Raw genomic sequence first — 23,706 nt, forward strand, 5'->3', positions numbered from 1 at the left:
TTCTCAAATGGTGCACGGCGGGTGTGTTCTGCTGTCTGATCTTGGCCCAGGTGGCATCCACGGTGCCTACTCCACCTGACTACGATGGTGAGTGCCTCTCTCTCTCTCTCTCTCTCTCTCTCTCCTCTCTCTCTCTCTCTCTCTCCTCTCAATGCACTACAACTTTATTTAGAAAAAAACAAGTTTCTGACTTTATAATGGCACTAAAATAGACACAATCTCTCTCTCTCTCTCTCTCTCTCTCTCTCTCTCTCTTCTCTCTCTCTCTCTCAATGCACTGCAATTATATTGGAAAAAATCTGACATTTATAATGCCTCTGAAATGGACACAATCTCTCTCTCTCTCTCTCTCTCTCTCTCTCTCTCTCTCTCTCTCTCTCTCTCTCTCTCTCTCAATGCACTGCAATTATATTTTGGAAATGGACACATTCTCTTCTCTCTCTCTCTCTCTCTTGGCCTTGGTAGTTTAGTTGGGGTGGAGGGGTGGACTTCTTCCTTTTTTTGAGGGGGGGGGGAGGGATGTGGCAAATGGGTCAAATTGGGTACATAACTGACCTCAACTATGTGTGACATATTTTTTAAATTTTGAGGCAAAAGAATTTTTGTTGGAAGTGCCAAGTGGCCGAGTTGACCCAAGCTCGTATATTTTGTTTTCGTGGCCCAAAACTTATTTTGTATTCTTAGGACTTCCTTTTTATCGTGCCGCCGTTGTCTGTCCGTCTAAGCTTTTTCTGTCCGTCCTCAGATCTTTAAAACCGCTGAGGGTAGAGGGCTGCAAATTGGCATGTTAATCATCCACCCTCCAATCATCAAACGTACCAAATTGCAGCCCTCCAGCCTTTGTAGTTTTTATTTTACTTGAGGTTAAAGTTAGCCATAGACGTTCTTCTCGCTACGGTATAGGCCGGGCCACCACCGGGCCGTGGTTAAAGCTTCATGGGCCGCGGCTCATTCAGCATTTTTACCGAGACCACTGAAAGCTTGTTTATCTTTTTTCAATGGCCTTGATTATAATCTCCTGTAACTTTCATCATAATTGACCTTCAAAAGACATCTTGACCTTCAGAATACATCCTGGAAGGTCATGGACCATGATTGATATACCTGAAGTATATATCTATTTTTTTTTACATATACTTTTTCTTTGGGGAAAGTTACCCTCAACTCTCTTTTCTCTCTGAACTTTCTCGACAAATTTACACGACTGACAGACTTTCCCTATCAGGGAAGAATCTCGTTAAGGTTTGAGAGCCCTCTGATATCTCGCCGAGGTTGGTGATGATCCTTGCCTTGGCGTCAATATTTTGACGCACCCCCCACCCCCCCCCCCCCCCCCCCTCTCTCTCTCTCTCCTCTCCTCTTCTCTCTCTCTCTCTCTCTCTCTCTCTCTCTCTCTCTCTCTCTCTCTCAAGGAAATCTCACTATCTCTTTCCTCCACTTGAGCAGGAAACTCTCTCTCTCTCTCTCTCTCTCTCTCTCTCTCTCTCTCTCTCTCTCTCTCTCGTCTCTCTCCTCCTCCTCCTCCTGAGGGACCCTCTCTCTCTTTGCCTAAGTCGGAAAATCTCATCTCTTTCCTCCACTTGAGGCAGGAAACTCTCTCTCTCTCTCTCCTCATCGTCTCCTCTCTCTCTCTCTCTCTCTCTCTCTCTCTGAGGAGGAAACCCTCTCTCTCTTTGCCTAAGTAGGAAATCTCTCTATCCCTTTCCTCCACTTGAGCAGGAAACTCTCTCTCTCTCTCTCTCTCTCTCTCTCTCTCTCTCTCTCTCTCTCTCTCTCTCTCTGCCTAAGGAGGAAATCTCTCTATCCCTTTCCTCCACTTGAGCAGGAAACTAGTAATATATAGACCTCCTAATACTAAAGAGTTTGACTTAATAATTGAAAAATGGATGATATATGTAGAAATCACAAGGACTGGACTATTCTCCTATCTGGTGACTTCAACTTTCCTTTCGTAGAAGTGAAAGAACGAATAGGAGATTGTGGTTGTACTTATACATATAAAAAAGAGAGTAATAGTAGTGCAGAAGATAAGAGGCAATTTGAAAAGCTATTAGATATGCTACTAGAATACAACATTCAACAAATAAATCACCTGCCAACAAGAAAGGAAAATACTTTAGACCTAGTATTTGTGAACGAGATGAATTATGTTAAAGAAATAATAGTTTATATGGCGAGTATTTCAGACCATAATGTCATAGAATTAACAGTTCATTCCAAAGCAAGTGAAATAGAGATAAGCAAGAAATGAAAAAGTGGGAAGGATATGGAAAATACAACTTCTACAGTAAAATATAAAATGGTCAGAAATTAATGAAGAATTAAACAAAGATTGGGATAACATTTTCGTAAGTGATGACATAATGGGTAAATACGGAGATATTATATAAAATATTGGAGATAATAGTGGAAAAATATATACCGAAGAAGAAAAGAATAAACATCATCATGCATACCAAGAGACAGAAGAATCTTGTTCCAGAAATCAGAAGTGGAAAAAAGGTCTTGCAAAAGAAAAAAATGCATGGAAAGTTATAGAACTAAAAAGTAAGATAGAAAATGCAGAAAAAAAGATTATACAATCAAAAGAAAATGAAAAACGGGACTTGGAAGAAAAAAAACCCTATTAAATATCAAGCAAAACCCCAAACTACTTATACTCATATGCGAAGAAGATGAATAAAAGAAGAATAGAAATAAGGCCCTCTGAGAATTGAAGGGAGATTAACGAATTGAAAAAAAGGAATTTGCAACATACTGGCAGAACGATATAAGAGAGAACCCCCTTCACCCCTAGAATAGATAATGAAGATAATGATATAGAAGTAAGGATGAAAATAGTGAATATTTAGCTGACATAGATATTAATGAAGCTGATATTGTGTCAGGCTATTAATGAATTAAAAATGGAGCTGCTGCAGGGCCTGATGGAATTCCTGCTATTTTGTTAAAGAAAGTAGTTCATTCTATCGCAAAGCCACTTGCAATATTATTAAGACAAAGTGTAGATACAGGCAAGATATATGATGAGCACAAATTAGCGTATATTACCCCTACTTTCAAAAGTGGATCAAGACTAGAGGCAAGTAATTATAGGCCTGTGAGTCTAACATCACATATAATGAAAGTGTATGAAAGGGTAAAATGAACCCGAAAAAATATTATGAAACATTTAATAAAAAATAATTTGTTTAATAAAGGACAACATGGTTTCGTACCCGGAAAAAGTACACAAACCCAACTGTTAGTCCACCGTGAAAACATATTCAAAAATATGAAAAGCGGAAATGAAACAGAATGTGGTTTAGTTTAGACTTTGCAAAAAGCTTTTGATAAAGTAGACCATAATATATTAGCGAAGAAAATTAGAAAACACAATATCGTGGATAAAGTAGGAAGATGGTTAAAAGAATTTTTACACACACACCGATAGTTATTGCAAACGACGAGAAATCGGATGAAGCCAAGGTAATATCCGGTGTGCCGCAAGGTACGGTGTTAGCTGCAATACTGTTTGTTATTATGATTGAAGACATAGACAATAATGTTAAGGATTCGGTAGTGAGTAGTTTCGCAGATGACACAAGAATAAGTAGAGAAATTACTTGTGATGAAGATAGGAACGCTCTACAAAGAGACCTTAACAAAGTATATGATTGGGCAGAGGTAAATAGGATGGTATTTAACTCTGATAAATTTGAATCAATAAATTATGGAGACAGAGAAAGAAAGCTATATGCATATAAGGGACCTAATAATGAGACCATCACAAATAAGGAAGCAGTTAAAGACCTTGGTGTGATGATGAATAGGAACATGTTATGCAATGATCAAATAGCAACTCTGTTGCCAAATGTAAAGCAAAAATGGGAATGTTGTTACGGCACTTCAAAACAAGAAAAGCTGAACACATGATTATGCTTTATAAAACATATGTTCGTAGTCCACTTGAATATTGCAATATGATATGGTACCCACACTATCAAAAGGATATTGCACAAATAGAGAGTGTACAAAGGTCCTTTACAGCTAGAATAGAAGAAGTTAAGGACCTAGACTACTGGGAAAGACTACAATTCTTAAAATTATATAGTCTGGAAAGGAGAAGAGAACGCTACATGATAATTCAGGCATGGAAACAGATAGAAGGAATAGCAGAAAATATCATGGAACTAAAAATATCAGAAAGAGCAAGCAGAGGTAGATTAATAGTGCCCAAAAATATACCAGGAAAAATAAGGAAAGCACACAGGACATTAATCCACTACGCACCAGCATCGATAATGCAGCGTCTATTCAATGCGTTGCCAGCTCATCTGAGGAATATATCAGGAGTGAGCGTAGATGTGTTTAAGAATAAGCTCGACAAATATCTAAACTGCATCCCAGACCATCCAAGATTGGAAGATGCAAAATATACCGGAAGATGTACTAGCAACTCTCTGGTAGACATTAGAGGTGCCTCACACTGAGGGACCTGGGGCAACCCGAACAAGATGTAAGGTCTGTAAGGTAAGGTCTCTCTCTCTCTCTCTAGTGAGAGTATAAATATACTGTATATATACATACATATAAGTATATATATTTATATGTATGTATATATATTAAAATTCTCTCTCTCTCTCTCCTCTCTCTCATCTCTCTCTCTCATCTCTCTCTCTCTCTCTCTCTCTCTCTCTCTCTAGTGAGTATAAATATACTGTATATATACATACATATAAGTATATATATTTATATGTATGTATATATATTAAAATTCTCTCTCTCTCTCTCTCTCTCTCTCTCTCTCTCTCTCTCTCTCTCTCTCTCTCTCTCTCATGCTCTCCGAGCATAATTGATGCATATAATAACAGATGTGGCTGAACTCCCTCCCAGCACACATCCCGGCCTCCCAAGGGCAAAAATGGGATCATTCGCGTCTTAAACCTGTTTGTGTATGATCTTCCTTAAACGGGAGAAATGTCTTGTTTGGGGGGGCCGGGGGTTGGGTTGGGGTGGGGGTTGGAAAGGAGAGGCGGGTTTTGGGAAGAAGGCGTGGTATGGATTTTGGAACACTAAGTAGGTTGAGTTGGGTTGAATTTTATGAATGTTATCATCAGAAATATTTGTTTTGTGTGTTTTTTAGTATTTTAAGTTTTTAAAATTTTTGTTGATGTTTTTTAAGAAAAATTTCATAATATACTGAAAAATCAATTTCAGAATATACTGAAATAAAATTTAGAATAGATTGGAAAAATATCGTCAGAAATTTTTGTTTTGTGTTTTTGTAATATTTTAAGCTTTTTAGAGATATTTTTGTAGATATTTTGCAAACGAAATTTCAGAATATACTAAAAACTCAATTTCAGAGCATACTGAAATAAAATTCAGGATGTATTGAAAAAATCTTTCAATATACTTGTAAGTATTTCAGAGTATACTTTTCAAACATTCTTATTATACTGAACTAAAATTTAGAATATACTGAAAAAAATCTGAAAATACTGAAATAAAACGCAAAGTATAATTAACTAAAACTTAGAATATACTGAAAAAAAATTCAGAATGCGCCTGCTTGTATGTGAGATGTTCCCTGTATGTTGAATGTTCCCTTATATATATACACACACACACACACACACATATATATATATATATATATAATATATATATATATAGATATAGATATATTATATCATATCTATATATATATATAGATATATGATATATATATATAGTTATATATATAATCATATCTATTATATATATTATATCATATATATATTTATATATATCTGATAAATCTATGCACCGGGAGAATTGTGAAAAAATTCACAAAGGTAAGTAACAGAATACTTCTATTTAAAGGTCAGTCATTAAGGAACTCGATGTCACACGAAGCTTGAATCATTCGTCCGAATTGTCATACACAGAACAAACGCGTTTCGTCCTCGTCGTAATAAACAGAGGGAAATATTAGCACTCATGAATATCTGACAGTCGTAACTTCGTGAAGTGAAATATTACGAGACACTACTCCTCGCAGACTTAAAAAAACGAGAGAGAGAGAGAGAGAGAGAGAGAGAGAGAGAGAGAGAGAGAGAGAGAGAGAAGTTGTTTTTGCTGTGTTACGTTGGGAGCAGAAACGAGAAATTATAGTTCCCTCGAAGAACATTATTCATAATTTCTTCCTGTTGAAAGTTTTCGGGGAATGAGCCTCAGAAAGAATACATTAAAATAAGAGAGAACCATGGAGGAATAATATATATATATATATATATATATATATATATATATAGTATATATATATAATATGAATTTCATCACAGCGCCGTGATTCTTATATATGCATAGCGCCTCAAAGGCGTGATTGGTATGGTCTTGGCCTGCCACCTCGGTGGCCGCGAGATCCATTCTCGGGCGTTCCACTGAGGGGTTAGAGATATGTCTTTCTGGTGATAGAAGTTTACTCTCGACGTGGTTCGGAAGTCACGTAAAGTCGTTGGTTCCGTTGCTGAACAAACCACTGGTTTCCATGCAGGGTAAAAACTCCATACAAACAAAACAAACAAACAGTTAAGCTACAAATGTCCTTTAATATCCAATTCGCTCTACCTCGGATCTTGTTAGCCCGGTCTGTAGAGTCACTGAAGTCCTGATTTCTCCTCTGTGCGCTGGTTCGAATCCACGAGAGGACGAAATTATCATCAACTAACAAATTCCCCTTCGGTAGACATATATGAAAAAATATTAACCTTATGAAAATATATTAATTCCGAGGTAGAGCGAATTGGATATCAAAGGACGTTTGTAGCTTAATGCATGTATATGAATCACATTGATGTGATAAAATTATAAAATTCACATATATATATATATATATATATATATATATATATATATATATATATATATGTATGTATGTATGTGTGTGTGTGTGTGTGTGTGTGTGTGTGTGTATAACTGAATCAGGAAAATTTCGAACGTGATGAATATATGAATAAAGGCAAAATCCACAAAGGAAAATGAAAGAACGAAGTACCGTTGCCAGGCCTTTCGACTTTCGTCCTCTACTAGGCTGAGTTACTCGTTAGACGAATGGTTTTCGTGCTCGGCTGCCAATCCGGTGGTCCGAAGTTCGATTCTCGGCTCGGCCAACCTGGAATCAGAGGAATTTATTTCTCGATGAATGTGGTTCGTATCCCACAATAAGCTGTAGGTCCCGTTGCTAAGTGACCAATTGGTTCTTAGCCACGTAAAAATATCTAATCCTTCGGGCCAGCACTAGGAGAGCTGTTAATCAGCTCAGTGGTCTGGTAAAACTAAGATATACTTAACTAGGCTGATATGAATATGAAAGTAAGTTTACGAAGAAAGCTCGTATAAGGGGCAGATGGGGTACGATTTGAAGAGGTTTACAAAGCCTCAAGTTCCACTAGTACTTCCATCTGTCGCGATGGAATGTTGTAATGACAATAGCAGAACACCGTTACCTACCGCCCTTAGCGGTATAGATTATCGCCGTGAATAGTCTCCTGCTCCCAATTTCTGTTGTTCCTCCTGGGAGAGGCTTCATCGTGCTTACGGGGGAAATTAATGTTTTGGATAATCTCTCTCCCTCCCCCCCCCCCCCCCCTTAACTTCCCCGAGCACGGGGGATAACCCGGTTAATCCCGTCCTCATTTCGTGGGGATGGATTATTGAAAGTTGTTGAAGGAATGTTGAATATTTTGTTGTTATTGCCGATGGCTTTAATTAACGGAATTTTTTTATATTGATGTACTTTTTTTATTGCTAATTTTTCTGGAGGTGTCTAAGGCTTTGGATGATGTGTATACTATTTATGTATACAGGTTAAACTTATAATTAATTTAATTATATAATATATATATATGTATAACATGATACTATAATAATATATATATATATATAGATATATATTATATATATATATATATATATATATATCCTATATCCAGGCGAAAAATAAGACAAGTTGTAGGTACTGACCGGTTTCGACTTTATTTCCATGGTATTAGATGACACAAATATATATATATATAAATGTATATCATATATATAGTATATATTATAATATATATATGATATATTATTTATATAATATAATGATATTGATAGAGAAGGAGAGAGAGGAGCGCGAGAAAGGTTACACCACGCCCTTGCGCAAGTGCGCACGCGCTTGCCTTTATAAATTTCACACGCCCACCCATCAAAACAAAATATAAATACAAGATAAAACGATACCAAATTCGGTAAAAAAAAAAAAAAAAAAAAAAAAAAAAGCACCGAACAGTTTTTTTTTAAACCAACGAAACAGCGTCCCGTATTTAACGAATAAAACAAAAACGAATCGTTCATTCAAAGAAAAAAAAAAACGAGAATCCACGAATTATAAACGTGTGGATTTTTTTCTATACGCGGCGGGTTCAATCCCTAAAGAAAGTGACGCGGGAACGTTAATAATTGTTGCAAAGAACGAGCAAAAACTTTGCCTCCTGACTGTAAAAAGGAATTTTTCTCCCTTCTATTAAAATTTGGATGAATTTTTGAAGATTGGGCGAGAGAGGTGAATGTTACCCTGTGATATATCATAGTGTGAAGCAGAGAGAGAGAGAGAGAGAGTGAGATGTTCAGGGAGGGAAAGAGAGGGAGAAAAAGATTCAGGGAGAGAGAGAGAGAGAGAGATTTTCAGGGAAAAATCAAGAAAGATCCAGAGAGAGCGAGAGAGAGAGAGATTTTCAGGGAAAAAATCAAGAAAAATTTAGGGAGAGAAAGAGAGAGAGGTTCAAGGAGAAAGAGTTTGTGAAGGTAACATTTTAGATGGTAGAATATTGGAAGAATAGTGTTTGCCATTCAGAAATTTTGCATAGTTGGCGTGTCCATAGTATTTCGTGTTAAAAATCACGTTTTGGTAGTGTTATATAAGTACGTTGGTAGTGTTGTATAATTCAAGTATATAGATTTTTGTCTATCAATATATATATATAATATCAGAACGGAATATTTTCAATTCTTTGTTATTGCCAAATATTTTTAACATCTTCAAACGTTCAAGAATGGTTTTAACATTTAAAAAAATATAATTCAAAATTCAAAAGGACTGAAAATATCAATGAATATACTGCTTATATAATTTACACCTACAAATGAATATATTATTGTAAATAGTTTTAAAACAACGAAGAAATTTATTACTAGACAGACTAATAAAATATATTAAATTGTTATATATTCTTATAAATTAAAGAACATTATTTGATCATAATAAAACGTAACTGGGAACAGTTTATTTCTATAAATAGTTATATCAGATAGATCTTTAAAATAGCAGTAAACAGTTAATAAGTAAAAGATAAAAAGTGTTCAATCATAGAACAAGAGAATGAAAAAGATAACAGAAGCTAATTAGAGAGAGAAAAGAAAATGGTTAATTAGTGAAGTCCTGACTTCTCACACAACAGAAAGAGGAGATGAAGAAACGAGTAAATAGAATAGAATAGAATAGAATAAGAGCTTTGATAATGAATGTGGTCTTCGTCAAGAACTCATTCGTGAACGCCTGGAAAAATAGCCATCTTGAATTCTCTCTCTCTCTCTCTCTCTCTCTCTCCCCAAGAATATGACGGCATTTAAAAAGTAAAGGGTTTGATTTTTGGATTTTATAAAATGTGCTTCGCTGTAGAACTTGTCAGCGCCAGAGGTCCTTTATTCTTCACACTTTTGGGCTGTGGAATTCTTGCAATTGAAACCTCAGAAGTTCAAGCAAATTTGCAATACATTACTACCCTTATATTATTCTCCTTGTATTTTAATACCTTTTTTCTATTTGTTAACTTATTAATTAAATTTTCTTTAATAAGTGGGATCTCTTCTTTCTGTATTTCCCGTTACGTCCTCTTACTTCGTAATGAACACCATATTTTCTGGAAGCTTGAATTTCAAGGCAGTGGCCCCTTTGGTGGGCTTGTTCCATATGAGTAGGTTTCATCCTCTGAATAATAATAATAGCTTTTCGTAGAACTTTGAATCTGTGTTTTTAATATATTTGACGCTGATCCAAAGTTATCCATGCAACCATCTTTGAATTTCTTTATTTTGCTACAGTTCCATTATGTATCGTCTTATCAATAATTTACAAAGTACTAACATCACCCCAGAAATGTTGGGAGAACAAGCATGTTAGTTATTTTTTAAATGGAAGCCTTTTACCCAAAAATGGTGAGGCAGTGCCCGTTTTATTTTTTCTCTTTTCGATGAGAATGATTGGTAGCAGCTTTCGTATTATTCCTCAAAAGGGGCGCCATTTTACTTTTTCTCAAAATCAGCCTTGAAATAAAAAATGGTTGGTAGCAGCCATCTTGATTTTTATAAAAATGGCAGCCTTTCCACCAAAAATGGTGGGGAGCAGCTGTCTTTATTTTTTCAAAATGGCAGCCTTCCCATCAAAAATGGTAGGGAGCAGCCATCTAGATTTTTCTCAAAATGGCTGCCTTTCCACCAAAAATGTTAGGGAGCAGCCCTCTTGATTTTTCTCAGAATGACCACCTTTCCACCAAAATGTTAGGGAGAAGCCATCTTGATGTTTCTCAAAATGGCCACCTTTCCACCAAAATGTTAGGGAGAAGCCATCTTGATGTTTCTCAAAATGGCCACCTTTCCACCAAAAATGTTAAGAAGCAGCCATCTTGACTTTTTTCAAAATGGTAGGGAGCAGCTATCTTGATTTGTCTCAAAATGGCAGCCTCCTGGGGCAATATTGGATTGTCTCCTTTGTGACTAGAATTGGCGATCGTGAACAGAATTAAAATTGGGCTTTGAAAATGAGCTGAGAAACTTCATACATTATAATACGTATAGTATATATATATATATATATATATATATATATATATATATATATATATATATATGATGAACTGGTAAAAGGTTCTGTTACAACAGAATTCCATCTAATAAAAAGAGCCCATAAAAACGCCAAAATATAGAGAGAAAATGCTTCCATATTTCAGAGACTGCTGTCTCCCTCTTCAGGTAGATGGATGAGAAAAGTTTACAGAAAAGGTGGTTTTTATACCAATGAGTCCATCCACAGGTAAGCCAATTTAGGTCACTCCCACTGATAATTTTCCTTTAATCCTCTTAATTGGCTTACCTGTGGATAGATCTTGGTATAAATACTACCTTTTCTGTAACTTTTCATCTACCTGAAGAGGGAGAGAACAGTCTCTGAAATATAGTAGTATTTTCTCTCTATATTTTAGCGTTTTAATGGGTTCCTTTTATTAGATAGGTATATATTATATATATATATATATATAATATATATATATATATATATATATATAGTCTTGTTTTTTTTATTCATGTACCATCACAATCAGAACCTTCAAATATTTCCCCTTCCCCCACCCCCCTCAAAAGAGAGAGAAAAAAAAAAAAAAAAAAAAAAGGAAACCATTTATTGCCATACACTAATATCTAAGAATGATCCCCCCACAGCAGATGCTGAGTGTGTGTGTGTGTGTGTGTCTCATAGAGTGTTTACTGTGAGCGAATTTAATGGGACTTACTCGAGCGTGAATTTGAATTCGCTCAAAACGGAACATTATAATATGATGTGCGGTTGGTTCAATAGCCTGCGGCAGCTAGCCCGGTATTATTGTTGTGTTCTCGTTTGCATTGATGTGGGGTTGTAAGCTAGGCACGTGTGGAGAATGTCTCTCTCTCTCTCTCTCTCTCTCTCTATATATATATATATATATATATATATATATATATATATATATATATATATATATATATATATATATATATAAGTCATATCACATTTCCGTGATTCATATACATATATCGAGCTACAATGTCCTTTAATATCTAATTCGCTCTACCTCGGAATTAATATATTTTCATATATGCTTAACCGAGGGGGAATTTTTTTCTCGATAATAGACTAGCCCGGATTAGATATTAAAGGACATTGTAGCTCGATATATGTATATGAATCACGGAAATGTGATATGACTTATAGATTGGCTACGTGCTGTCAAAAGCACTACAAACACTACCGGAGTCGAGGTGGGTTGATGTTGTCTCCAAACCAACTAATTACCTGCGCGCGAAAGGTATATGAGGGTGAGAGACGACATGAACTTTTAGCCTCTCGCTCGGTGGTGTAGTAGGTAAAGCTTCACTGACGTTCCTGGATTTGAAAGGATCCATGAGTTCGCGCCTTGGTCCGGGCAAGTCTATTATCGAGAAAAAAATTCCCCCTCGGTTAAGCATATATGAAAATATATTAATTCCGAGGTAGAGCGAATTAGATATTAAAGGACATTGTAGCTCGATATATATATATATATATATATATATATATATATATATATATATATATATATATGTGTGTGTGTGTATATATATGTAATATATAATATATATATATATATATATATATAATATATATATATAGAGAGAGAGAGAGAGGGGGAGAGGCACATACACATATAAGTCATCAACAAGCACAACCAATTATTCTCCTATATTTTCTACAAACTTCTAAACCAATTACGAAAGGGGCCTGAACGCATAACGCAGGGGACATTACAGATCGGCGGAAATCACTGCGAGTACCCGATTGAGGTTAATTGATGGCAATTAGCCGGCCTTAATTACGGTATACTTAGGTATTATACAGCGATCGCTTCATGACACAAATGCAATTAACGAAAAACTATTCCGAGGCAGGATTTTGGACTTACTGTGAACTGGTAGATGAGTGGATGCTATAATACATAGTAAGTTTTGTTTGTGTAAAAATAGGGGCGTGCTTGTGTTAAAAAAAAAGGGGCGCGTTGTTTGTGTAAAAAAGAGGGGGGTGTTTGTGTAAAAAAGAGGGGCGTGTTGTTTGTGTAAAAAAGAGGGGCGTGTTGTTTGTGTAAAAAAGAGGGGCGTGTTGTTTGTGTAAAAAAGAGGGGCGCATTGTTTGTGTAAAAAAGGGGGTGTGTTATTTGTGTTAAAAAAGGGGGCATATTGTTTGTGTAAAAAAAAAGGGGGGGGGGCGTGTCCTCGTATGCACGCACCACATAAACATACATGTGTGTTTGTACAACTTCAGTCTGTTATGTACAAGATCACACAAGCACATATAATATATTATATATATATATATATATATATATATATATATATATATATATATATAATAAGAGAGAGAGAGAGAGAGAGAGAGAGAGAGGAGAGAGAGTCAGCATATTGCGTATATACCACAATACATATATAAACAAATAGATTTTTAAATACGTAGTTGTTCGATATATGTATATATATTTGTTTTTTCTCGCACCAATTTAATAGGTTTCTTTAGCTTTGCTTTATGAGGTTTTAAATTTGAAAGTGGGTGTTATCGGTAAAATTAGCTTTCTGTGTTTTTCGTCAACATTATTATCACTTTGAAATTATAAATTTTATTTTAATTCAGTATAGGATTGACATATAGACCTAATTTGCATAAACACTGATACAAAGATGAATAACTATTCTCTGTTTTTTTTCCATCTGTCCACCCGCCTGTGGTGTTTGCGTATGGTAACACTGCGTCCCGGGCTTTAGATAGTTACACTATGTGTAAGTTTTAGGCAAATAAAAGGATATCTGGGTGTACATTTGCAACTGAAAAGTGTTTTAATAATTTACTGTATGTGAATTACACCGTTAATATTCGAAATAGGGTTATTATTATTGTTGAGTGTAAGCTGAATGTAACTGTCTAAAGCCCGGGGCGCAGTGTTACTATACGCAAACAACACACGCTGGTGGACAGGTGGGAAAAAAAACCGAGTATAGTGTCAGGACCCTCCTCAAAGGGCTGCTTTCAGACTCCAGAAAAGCAATTAATCATAACTGGTGTTCTCGTAAGTTAGAGTTACGATAAGTGAAATAACAGACTGTGTGCAAATATTAACAGTGAGGGATACTAATACCACGAGTAAAAATACTATAATATATTTACAAACACAACATAGATAGAAATGATTACCGGAACCTCTATAAATACAAAAAATATATGAAAAGCAATCACATAATATGAACACAATTGAATAAAACACCCACACTATTAATTACAGAATCAAACAACTAAAATAACCTAACTAATTTAAAATGGCCACTAAGAGTTTAAATCCCCACAGATTCTTACAAGAACTATATTGATCCAGAATGACGTCGTGGATGTCAAAGAAACGGGAAGGTATGCCCCGCTGTCTTCGAAATAGCGGCAGAGTAAAGCCCGACCTCCTCCAGGAAGATCCACGTCTCTCAGACGTCACAAATACACGTCCCTCCAGACGTCACAAAAATTAAAGGCTTTATACCTGCTCACGGAGAGGTACCCCAGGCTAATACTGGCCCAAGGGTACAGCAAGATGAAGCAACAGCGTTGCAACAAGCTCCAGGGATAAAGAGCGCTCAAATCTTAGTAGAATAAAGGAGCAAACTTGCTGTAATCCATATGACATGCTATCAACACGAAGGCCAGAAACAGACTGCCATACCTGGGCACAGGGACTTCCAAATTCACCTCGGAACACTCCAAGGAGACCGAAAACAGGACTCTGGGAAAAAAAAGGCCAAGGATCAAATACAGGAATAGTAACTAATAATGTGGAGGAAGAAAACTCAAAACCCTGATGGGGATACTATAATAAATAGCAAATTAGGGGTTAACTAAAGATAAAGAACCAAAATAAAAAACAAAACAAAAGGAAATGGCAAAGTTCTAACACTAGATAACCATAAAATATAGAATTATGGTATAAAATCAACAATTTTACTTGAAATAAATATAATATCAAGATTAATGACTAGATAACCATAAGATGTATGGTATAAAATCAGCATTTTTAATTGAAATAAATATTAATAACAAGGTTAATGAATAGGTAACCTTACAATATAAAATCAACGTATGAAACCAACAATTTTATTAGAAATAGACTAATTTCCGATTTTAAAAAATCATATTGAATTTACAAAGATATTAATATCAAGATTAAGGACCAAATAACCATAAAATATACAATAATGAAAAAATGTCAATATCACAAAATACAAGAAAAGATAAAATCGATATATTTGATTTCCATAAATATTAGAATAAAGAGTAATGACTAAATAGCCATAAAATATTAAATTGAAATAATTTTTCAAATTGTCAAAATTCGTCAAAACGAATCGGCAAAGAATTTTTATATAAAAATAAAAAAATAATTATAAATAACCATTAATACAAGAATAAAGATTAAATAAGAATAAAATATGAAACTATAAAAAAAAAAAAAATTCGTGCGCCAAAATTCGGCAAAACGAATCAGCCTCAATTAGGGAGAAAAGACTTTTGATTACAAAAAGAGAGAGAGAGACATGTTTGCGTAATTAAGCGACGCGTCTGTTGACAGAGGTAGTGTCGCTCACAGCTCTTCCTGGGTTTGTAATTCTCTCTCTCTCTCTCTCTCTCTCTCCTGTGAACTCGTTCTGCTATGTAGACTTTTTGAGTTCTGTTTCGTGTTGTTAATTTGCTTTCTGAATCGTTTATTCTCTCTTTCTCTCTCTCTCTCTCTCTCTCGTTTACTCATGTAATGATTAATTCTCTCTCTTTCTCTCTCGTATTTATCCATTCTCTCTTTCGTTTATTCATGCAGTTTCTCTCTCTCTCTCTCTCTCTCTCTCTCTCTCTCTCTCGTCGTCTATTCATTCAGTTATTTTCTCTCCCGTTTACTCATGTATTTTATTCTCCGTCTCTCTCTCTCTCTCTCTCTCTCTCTCTCTCTCTCTCTCTCTCTCTCTCTCGTTTTACTCATGTATTTATTCAATCTCTTTCTCTCGTATGTATCCATTCTCTCTTTCGTTTATTCATGCAGTTTCTCTCTCTCTCTCTCTCTCTCTCTCTCTGTCTCTCTCTCGCTCATCTCTCTCTCTCTCTCTTCTATTCATTCAGTTATTTTCTCTCCCGTTTACTCATGTATTTATTCTCTCTCTCTCTCTGGTTTATTCGTGTATTTATCATTTATCTATCCTCTGGCACATTATATACATCCTCTCTCTCTCTCTCTCTCTCTCTCTCTCTCTCTCTCTCTCTCTCTCTCTCTGGTTTATTCGTGTATTTATTATCTATCTCTCTCTGGCACATTATGATATTTCTCTCTCTCTCTCTCTCTCTCTCTCTGGTTTATTCGTGTATTTATTATTTATCTCTCTCTGGCACATTATGATATACATTCTCTCTCTCTCTCTCTCTCTCTCTCTCTCTCTCTCTCTCTCTCTCTCGCCGGCTGCTGGGGGCGGTCACTGCTGCTGCTGCTCCTTTTGAAGCGGCGATAATCTCCCGTTAAATAGAACACGACTGACTCATTAAGAGGGCCCAAAAGGGACGGATTTGTTTCCACACGTCTTAAATTCAAATGTTTTCCTTTCAGTTTTTTTTTTTTTTTTTTTTTTTTTTTTAAGGGGTAGTGTTCCCTTTGCCAACACCTCGTTAGCAGGTATGTGTGGTATGTGAGAGAGAGAGAGAGAGAGAGAGAGAGAGAGAGAGAGAGAGAGAGAGGCGGTAAGATGCCCATCATACTGTTTTTTAGAGAGAGAGAGAGGTAGGATGATGCCCATCATAGTGTTTTTGGGGATAGAAAGAGAGAGACGGGAGAGAGAATAAAAAAAAAGAATATATGAATGAGAGAGAGAGAGAGAGAGAGAGAGAGAGAGAGAGAGAGAATGCCCATCATAATGTTTTTGGGGATAGAGAAAGTAGGCATATCTAACCTTATTTGATGAGCATCTTAATCACACTGTGTAGCAATATTCCTAATTTAATTCAAATAATACACATAACAATTAAGAATTCTCTGCCAATTAATTAGGTCAGTTTTGCAAGTTATGTAAGCCACACCCACTAGAGACGTCAAAAGTCACAGCGACCTGATGCTAAAACACAAAGGCATTATCTCATAACCATCAATCATCATTTCCTGGAAAACAATGGCAACTTTGCCAAAAAGGGGGCGTGGCTTCTTTCTTAACTTGGAATAAAAATATTTTATTTTCCATCCTTATCGTAGATTTTTTTAGTTTTTTTTTTGGGGGGATGGGTTGGTGGGGGGGGCATTATTTCTTGGCCCTTGTTTTATAGGTGTGTCCATTTTGGGATAAGTTTTTAATATATTCTTCTTTCTGGAGTGTGTGTATATATATATATACATATATATATGCATGTATATATATTATCACATATATACATGTTTGTGTATATATACATATCATATATATATACATATACACATACACAATACACACATATACATCAGGCACTAGACCCAAACAAAATGAACATTCACACGTCACAAGCAAACGCGTGATTTCGACAGGCGAAGCGTTACCAGTATTTAATGAAAAATCCCAGACAAACAGCTGTCATCAAGTATAACATGTATATATATATTTATATGTATATTTTAGAGAGAGAGAGAGAGAGAGAGAGAGAGAATGGCGTGTCAGGCCGTTTGGTAATATTAAACTGGGTTATAAATACCGTGATGTGTTTTGAATTGCCACTGATTCATTTTTTATTTACTTTTCATTTTTTAGTCATAAACGTTTGAGCATAGATTCTTTACCGTTTTTATTGTAAACGTTTTTAAAACGTAGATGAAAAGACGTATAAATGTTTCTCTTGATAAGCGCCACTTTGTCTTTTGTTTCGTAATCTTGTTTATTTGCTTCCAGTTTTTTTAAAAGAAAACTATTGTGTCGGTTTTATCTGTCCGTCCGTACTTTTTCTGGGCGCACTATTTCTGTTCGCCCTCGGATCTTAAAATCTACTGGGGCTAGAGTGCTGCAAATTGGTACGTTGATCTTCCACCCTCCAATCATCAGACATACCAAATTGCAGCTCTCTAGCCTTAGTAGTTTTTATTTTATATAAGGTTAAAATTATCCATAATTATGCGTCTGGGTACGTTTTCACCCAGTGTTTTCAACCGTAAAATGCTGAGTTATATTTTATAACTCTCGTGATTTATAAATACTGCAGTCTCCTACCTTATTGTGACTCATTCCTCCTTGCACTAGCTGCCTATAGCCTGTTGCAAGCATTAATTTTTTATATTTTGATTGCATAAAGTTGTTTATGTATCTTAGTATAATTGTTTACATTATTAATAAGTTATTGACTCTTTTGTATTTTGATACGATACATTTGTGTACAGAACTTAGCATATAATTGCTTAAATAACTCATCTTATAGTTATTTCCGTAACTTAGCGTATAGTTTTTAGTGTTTATAGTTCTTTAGACAACTTAATGCATATAGATCTTTATTTAATAACGTATATATTGTTGCTTGTAAAACTTAGCATATACAGATGTTTACATGACCTAATGTTATAGTTGTTTACATTACTTAACGTATATCTCTTTATCTCCCCCCCCCCCCCACCCCCGACCCCCACCCCTTTCCGGAAGCAGCCGCCCTCAGCGACATGTACGAACTGCTGTCCCACGGCGTGGAGAGGCGCGGGGCGGCGGGTTGGACCGCCGTCTATGCGACTGAGATTCGGCAAGAGGGGCGGAGGAGGAGGAAGCATAAAGGTCCTGGCAGCAGGTGTCCCAGAGGTCAGAGCCTTCGCTCAGACTCCGCTACGGCAAGAGAACCGTCGACGAGGTGGGTCCTTTGGCTGTTGACGAAGGAGTACCTGTAGAAGTTGCTGTAGAAGTAGCTGTAGGAGTGACTGTAGAAGTAGCTGTATAGGAGGGCCTGTAGAAGCAGGTGAAGAAGTGTCTGCAGAAGTAGCTGTAAGCTGCTGCTGCAGAAAATGGCTGTTAGAGTGACTGCAGAAGTAGCTGTAGAAGCTGATGCAGAAGTAGATGTAGAAGTTGATGCTGAAGCGATGTATGTGTTTCTGTGTTTGTGTGTTTGTGTGTGTGTATATATATATATATATCTATATATATATATATATATATTATATATATATATATTATATATTATATTACATATATTTTTTATGTGTATATATAATTGTGTATCACATGCAATGTATGAATGAGCAAGCAGTCACCCATGCCAAGCAAAATGCAACATACAGTTACTGATGACACCATCACAAGGAAAATTTTACAAGCAAACTTTAGCGCTGTTCTTGGTAATACGCTGTTCATTGTACCTTGAGAATTACATGCGATAAAAAAGCGCTTAAGAGAGAGAGAGAGAGAGAGAGAGAGAGAGAGAGAGAGAGAGAGAGAGCTGGATGTAATCCCATGCATTGAAAATTCCTTGATGGCGTCTCCGGCCTCTTAAATATGCAAATATATCACTCGCTGACCTTACCCTTTCAGAATAAGCTTATTCGAATTCTCGTATATTTCAGAATACCGTTCTAGACAGCCTTTTTGTCTCTTTCCTTTGTGTAATAAAGGATGAAAGGAAGAAGAAGATTGATTCTTTGCACAAAAAGGAGTTTTTTTTTGTTTTATATGGGTAAATTGTATGTATTTATGTGTACATGTGTATACATGTGTTTCGTATTTATTTAGTGATTACTTTTACTTTCACCAATATTCGCTGTCATTTCATAATCAAAGAAGAAGGAAACGGAAGAGAAGTAAACAAAACTGAAATGACAGAAAAAAATAAGGAAAACAAAGAACAAGATAAAAGTATGGATGCAGAGATACTCATTGATACTACATATGAGGCAATCAAGCAGCATACATACGAAGAAATAAATTACGACATGACAACAGAAAAGAAAATCCCGAAGAGGCTCTACCCAGATTTGAACAATGATATGAAAGAGGAAAAAATAGACAAGAAAGACAAAGTCTGCAACCTTTTGAAAAGAGGCAGTTGCAGATTCGGAGAAAGATGTTACTACAAACATCCTAAGGTATGTCACAACTATGGTAAATGTGCATACCTAGACGGCTATGAGGATGATTGCAGAGATCTACATCCAAAAATATACAAAAACCTAAAAGAAGGAAAAGGATGTAAGTTCGACAAAAAATGTAAATATATGCACCCCGTAGCCATGAATCGAAATCAATTAAATAATCATTCAAGTAATAAAATCCAAAATAAGAAAGAAACAAATAAAGAGAGGAACAAAGAATATCAGGTGAAAGAAAAAACCAAGCCATCACCGCGATATGGTGGGTCACCAAAATATTTCCAACCATCAGCTCCAAGATACAACTCAAGAGATAAGAACTGTATTTATGATGCAAGAGGATATTGCAGATACGGAGAAAACTGCAGATTCAGACACAAAAAGAATAATTATGATGAAGGAAGATCAAATATTATGGAAAATTTGGATTTTTTAATGTCAGAATTTCTGGAAATGAAAAAAAGAACAACATACCAGAACAGGAAAAAGACATGGGAAAATCCTTATTATTACCCATATTAAATGAAGGAGAAAACACGCAAACCATCATAGTGATGAATGCGCAGGGTTTAGTTACGAGTAATTCAAAAAGAAAAATAGAGTACTTAGAAGAACTAACCCAAATTGAAAAGAAAATAGATATAATGAATATAAGTGAAACCTGGTATTCTCAAGAGACTGGGAATGATGATCAAATAAAAGGGTATCCAAACTTATAGATCAGATAGAAAAAATAGGAATGGGGGGAACCGCAATATATGGGAAAGACAAAAAACAAGGAAAAATATATGAGAAATATAGTAACTCAGAATGTGAACTAATAGCGGTAGAATTTGAATCTGAAAAATTAATGAACATGTAATATATAGACCCCCTAATACTAAAGAGTTTGACATAATAATAGAAAAATTGGATGATATATGTAGAAATCACAAGGACTGGACTATTCTCCTATCTGGAGACTTTAACTTTCCTTTCGTAGACTGGAAAGAACGAATAGGAGATTGTGGTTGTATTTATACATATAAAAAAGAGAGTAATAGTAGTGCAGAAGATAAGAGGCAATTCGTAAAGCTATTAGATATGCTACTAGAATACAACATTCAACAAATAAATCACCTGCCAACAAGAAAGGAAAATACTTTCGACCTAGTATTTGTGAACGAGGTGAATTATGTCAAAAAAATAATAGTTTATAATGCGAGTATTTCAGACCATAATGTCATAGAATTAGCAGTCCATTCCAAAGCAAGTGAAAACAGAGATAAGCATGAAATGAAAAAGTGGAAAGGATATGGAAAATACAACTTCTACAGTAAAAATATAAAATGGTCAGAAATAAATGAAGAATTAAACAAAGATTGGGATAACATTTTCGTAAGTGATGACATAAGGGTAAATACGGAGATACTATATAAAATTTTAGAGAAAATAGTGGATAAATATATACCGAAGAAGAAAAGTAAACATCAGTCATGCATACCAAGAGACAGAAGGATCTTGTTCCAGAAAATCAGAAAGTGGAAAAAAGGTCTTGCAAAAGAAAAAAATGCATGGAAAGTTATAGAACTAAAAAGTAAGATAGAAAATGCAGAACAAAAGATTATACAATCAAAAGAAAATGAAAAACGGGACTTGGAAGAAAAAACCTTAGTAAATATCAAGCAAAACCCCAAACTATTATACTCGTACGAGAAAAAGAAGAATAGAAATAGGCCCTCTAAGAATTGAAGGGAGATTAACGAATGAAAAAAAGGAAATATGCAACATATTGGCAGAACGATATAAGAGAGAATTCACCCCTAGAATTGATAATGAAGATAATGATACAGAAGTAAGGGACGAAAATAGAGAATATTTAGCTGACATAGATAATTATTAATGAAGCTGATATTGTGCAGGCTATTAATGAAATTAAAAATGGAGCTGCAGCAGGTCCTGGTGGTGTTCCTGCTATTTTGTTAAAGAAAGTAGTTCATTCTATCGCAAAGCCACTTGCAATATTATTAAGACAAAGTGTAGATACAGGCAAGATTTATGATGAGCACAAATTAGCATATATTACCCCTACATTCAAAAGTGGATCAAGACTAGAGGCAAGTAATTATAGGCCTGTGAGTCTAACATCACATATTATGAAAGTGTATGAAAGGGTAATGAAGTAAAATATTACGAAACATTTAATAAAAAATAATTTGTTTAATATAGGACAACATGGTTTCGTACCCGGAAAAAGTACACAAACCCAACTGTTAGTCCACCATGAGAACATATACAAAAATATGAAAAGCGGAAATGAAACAGATGTGGTTTATCTAGACTTTGCAAATCGTTTTGACAAGGTAGACCATAATATACTTAGCGAAGAAAATTAGAAAACACAATATCGTGGATAAAGTAGGAAGATGGTTAAAAGAATGTACAACAGGAAAACAGCTAGTTATGCAAATGATGAGAAATCGGATGAAGCTAAGGTAATATCCAGTGTGCCAACAAGGTACGGTGTTAGCTGCAATACTGTTGGTTTATTATGATTGCAGACATAGACAGTAATGTTAAGGACTCTGGTAGTGAGTCAGTTTCGGCTGATGACACAAAAATTAAGTAGAGCAAAGTTACGCGTGCAAGAAAGATAGGAACGCGCTACAATAAAGAACCTTAACAAAGTATATGATTGGGCAGAGGTAAATAGGGACGATATTTAACTCTGATCAAATTTGAATCAATAAATTTATGGGAAGAACAGAGAAGCTAAAGCTATATGCATAATAGGGACCTAATAATGAAAGACAATCACAAATAAGGAAGCAGTTAAAGACCTTTGTTGTGATGAATGAAGGAAAAGGAACATGTTAATGGCAATGATCCAAATAGCAATTCTATTGGCAAAATGTTAAAGCAAAACAATGGGAAGGTTGTTTTACGGCACTTCAAAACAAAAAAAAGAAAAGCTGAAACACATGATTATGCTTTGTAAAAACATCTTTCGTTCGTCAGGTCCACTTGAATATTGCGAGTATGATATGGTACCCCACACTATCAAAAGGATATTGCACAAATAGATAAGATTGTACAAAGGTCCTTTTACAGCTTAGAATAAAAGAAAGAAAGTTAAGGAACCTTGACTTACTCAGGGCGGAAAGACTACAAATCCATTAAAATTATATAGTCCTAGGAAAGGGAGAAGAGAAACGCTACATGATCATTCCAGGCATGGGAAACAAGGATAGAAGGAATAGGCCGAAAACAATCATGGAGCTAAAAATTATCAGAAAGAGCAAGCAGAGGTAGATTAATTAGTGCCCAAAACTTATACCAGGAAAAAAAATAGGAAAGCACACAGGACATTAATCCACTACGCCACCAGCATCGATAATGCAGTGTTTTCAATTCAAGCAAGTTTGCCAGCCTCATCAGGAGGAATATATCAGGAGAGTTGAGCGTAGATTGTTTGTTAAGAATAAGCTCGACAAATATCTATGCTTAGCATCCCAGAGACCTCCAAGATTGGAAGATGCAAAAATATACCGGAAATGGTCTAGCCTCTCTGGTAGACAATTAGAGGTGCCTCACACTGAGGGACTGGGCAAAAAAAAAAAGAAAAAAAAATTAAAAAAGAAGAAAAAAAAAAGAAAAAAAATTAAAAAACAAAAAAAAAAAAAAAAAAACGAGGAAAAAAAAAAGACAAAAAAAACATAAATGGGCCAAAAAGATAATGCACTGGGCAAAAAGGGAAAACCAAAAAGGAACTTCGGGGCAACCCAGGGCAAAGAAA

At 35.4% G+C, this 23,706-nt stretch overlaps 1 protein-coding gene across 1 annotated transcript in view; it reads left to right on the forward strand.

The window, feature by feature from the left end:
• The window catches only part of LOC135209076 (uncharacterized), a 95,231-nt gene that overhangs the window by 47,699 nt on the left and 23,826 nt on the right, over positions 1–23,706 (forward strand). The window contains exons 2-3 of the mRNA XM_064241660.1: positions 1–87; positions 18,508–18,703. The exon at positions 1–87 is cut by the window's left edge and continues 16 nt beyond it. Of these exons, the coding sequence (XP_064097730.1) occupies positions 1–87; positions 18,508–18,703 (283 nt within the window). The remainder of the gene's footprint in view (positions 88–18,507; positions 18,704–23,706) is intronic.

Source organism: Macrobrachium nipponense, chromosome 37 (assembly GCF_015104395.2).
Source record: "Macrobrachium nipponense isolate FS-2020 chromosome 37, ASM1510439v2, whole genome shotgun sequence".
NCBI classification, from domain to species: domain Eukaryota; kingdom Metazoa; phylum Arthropoda; class Malacostraca; order Decapoda; family Palaemonidae; genus Macrobrachium; species Macrobrachium nipponense.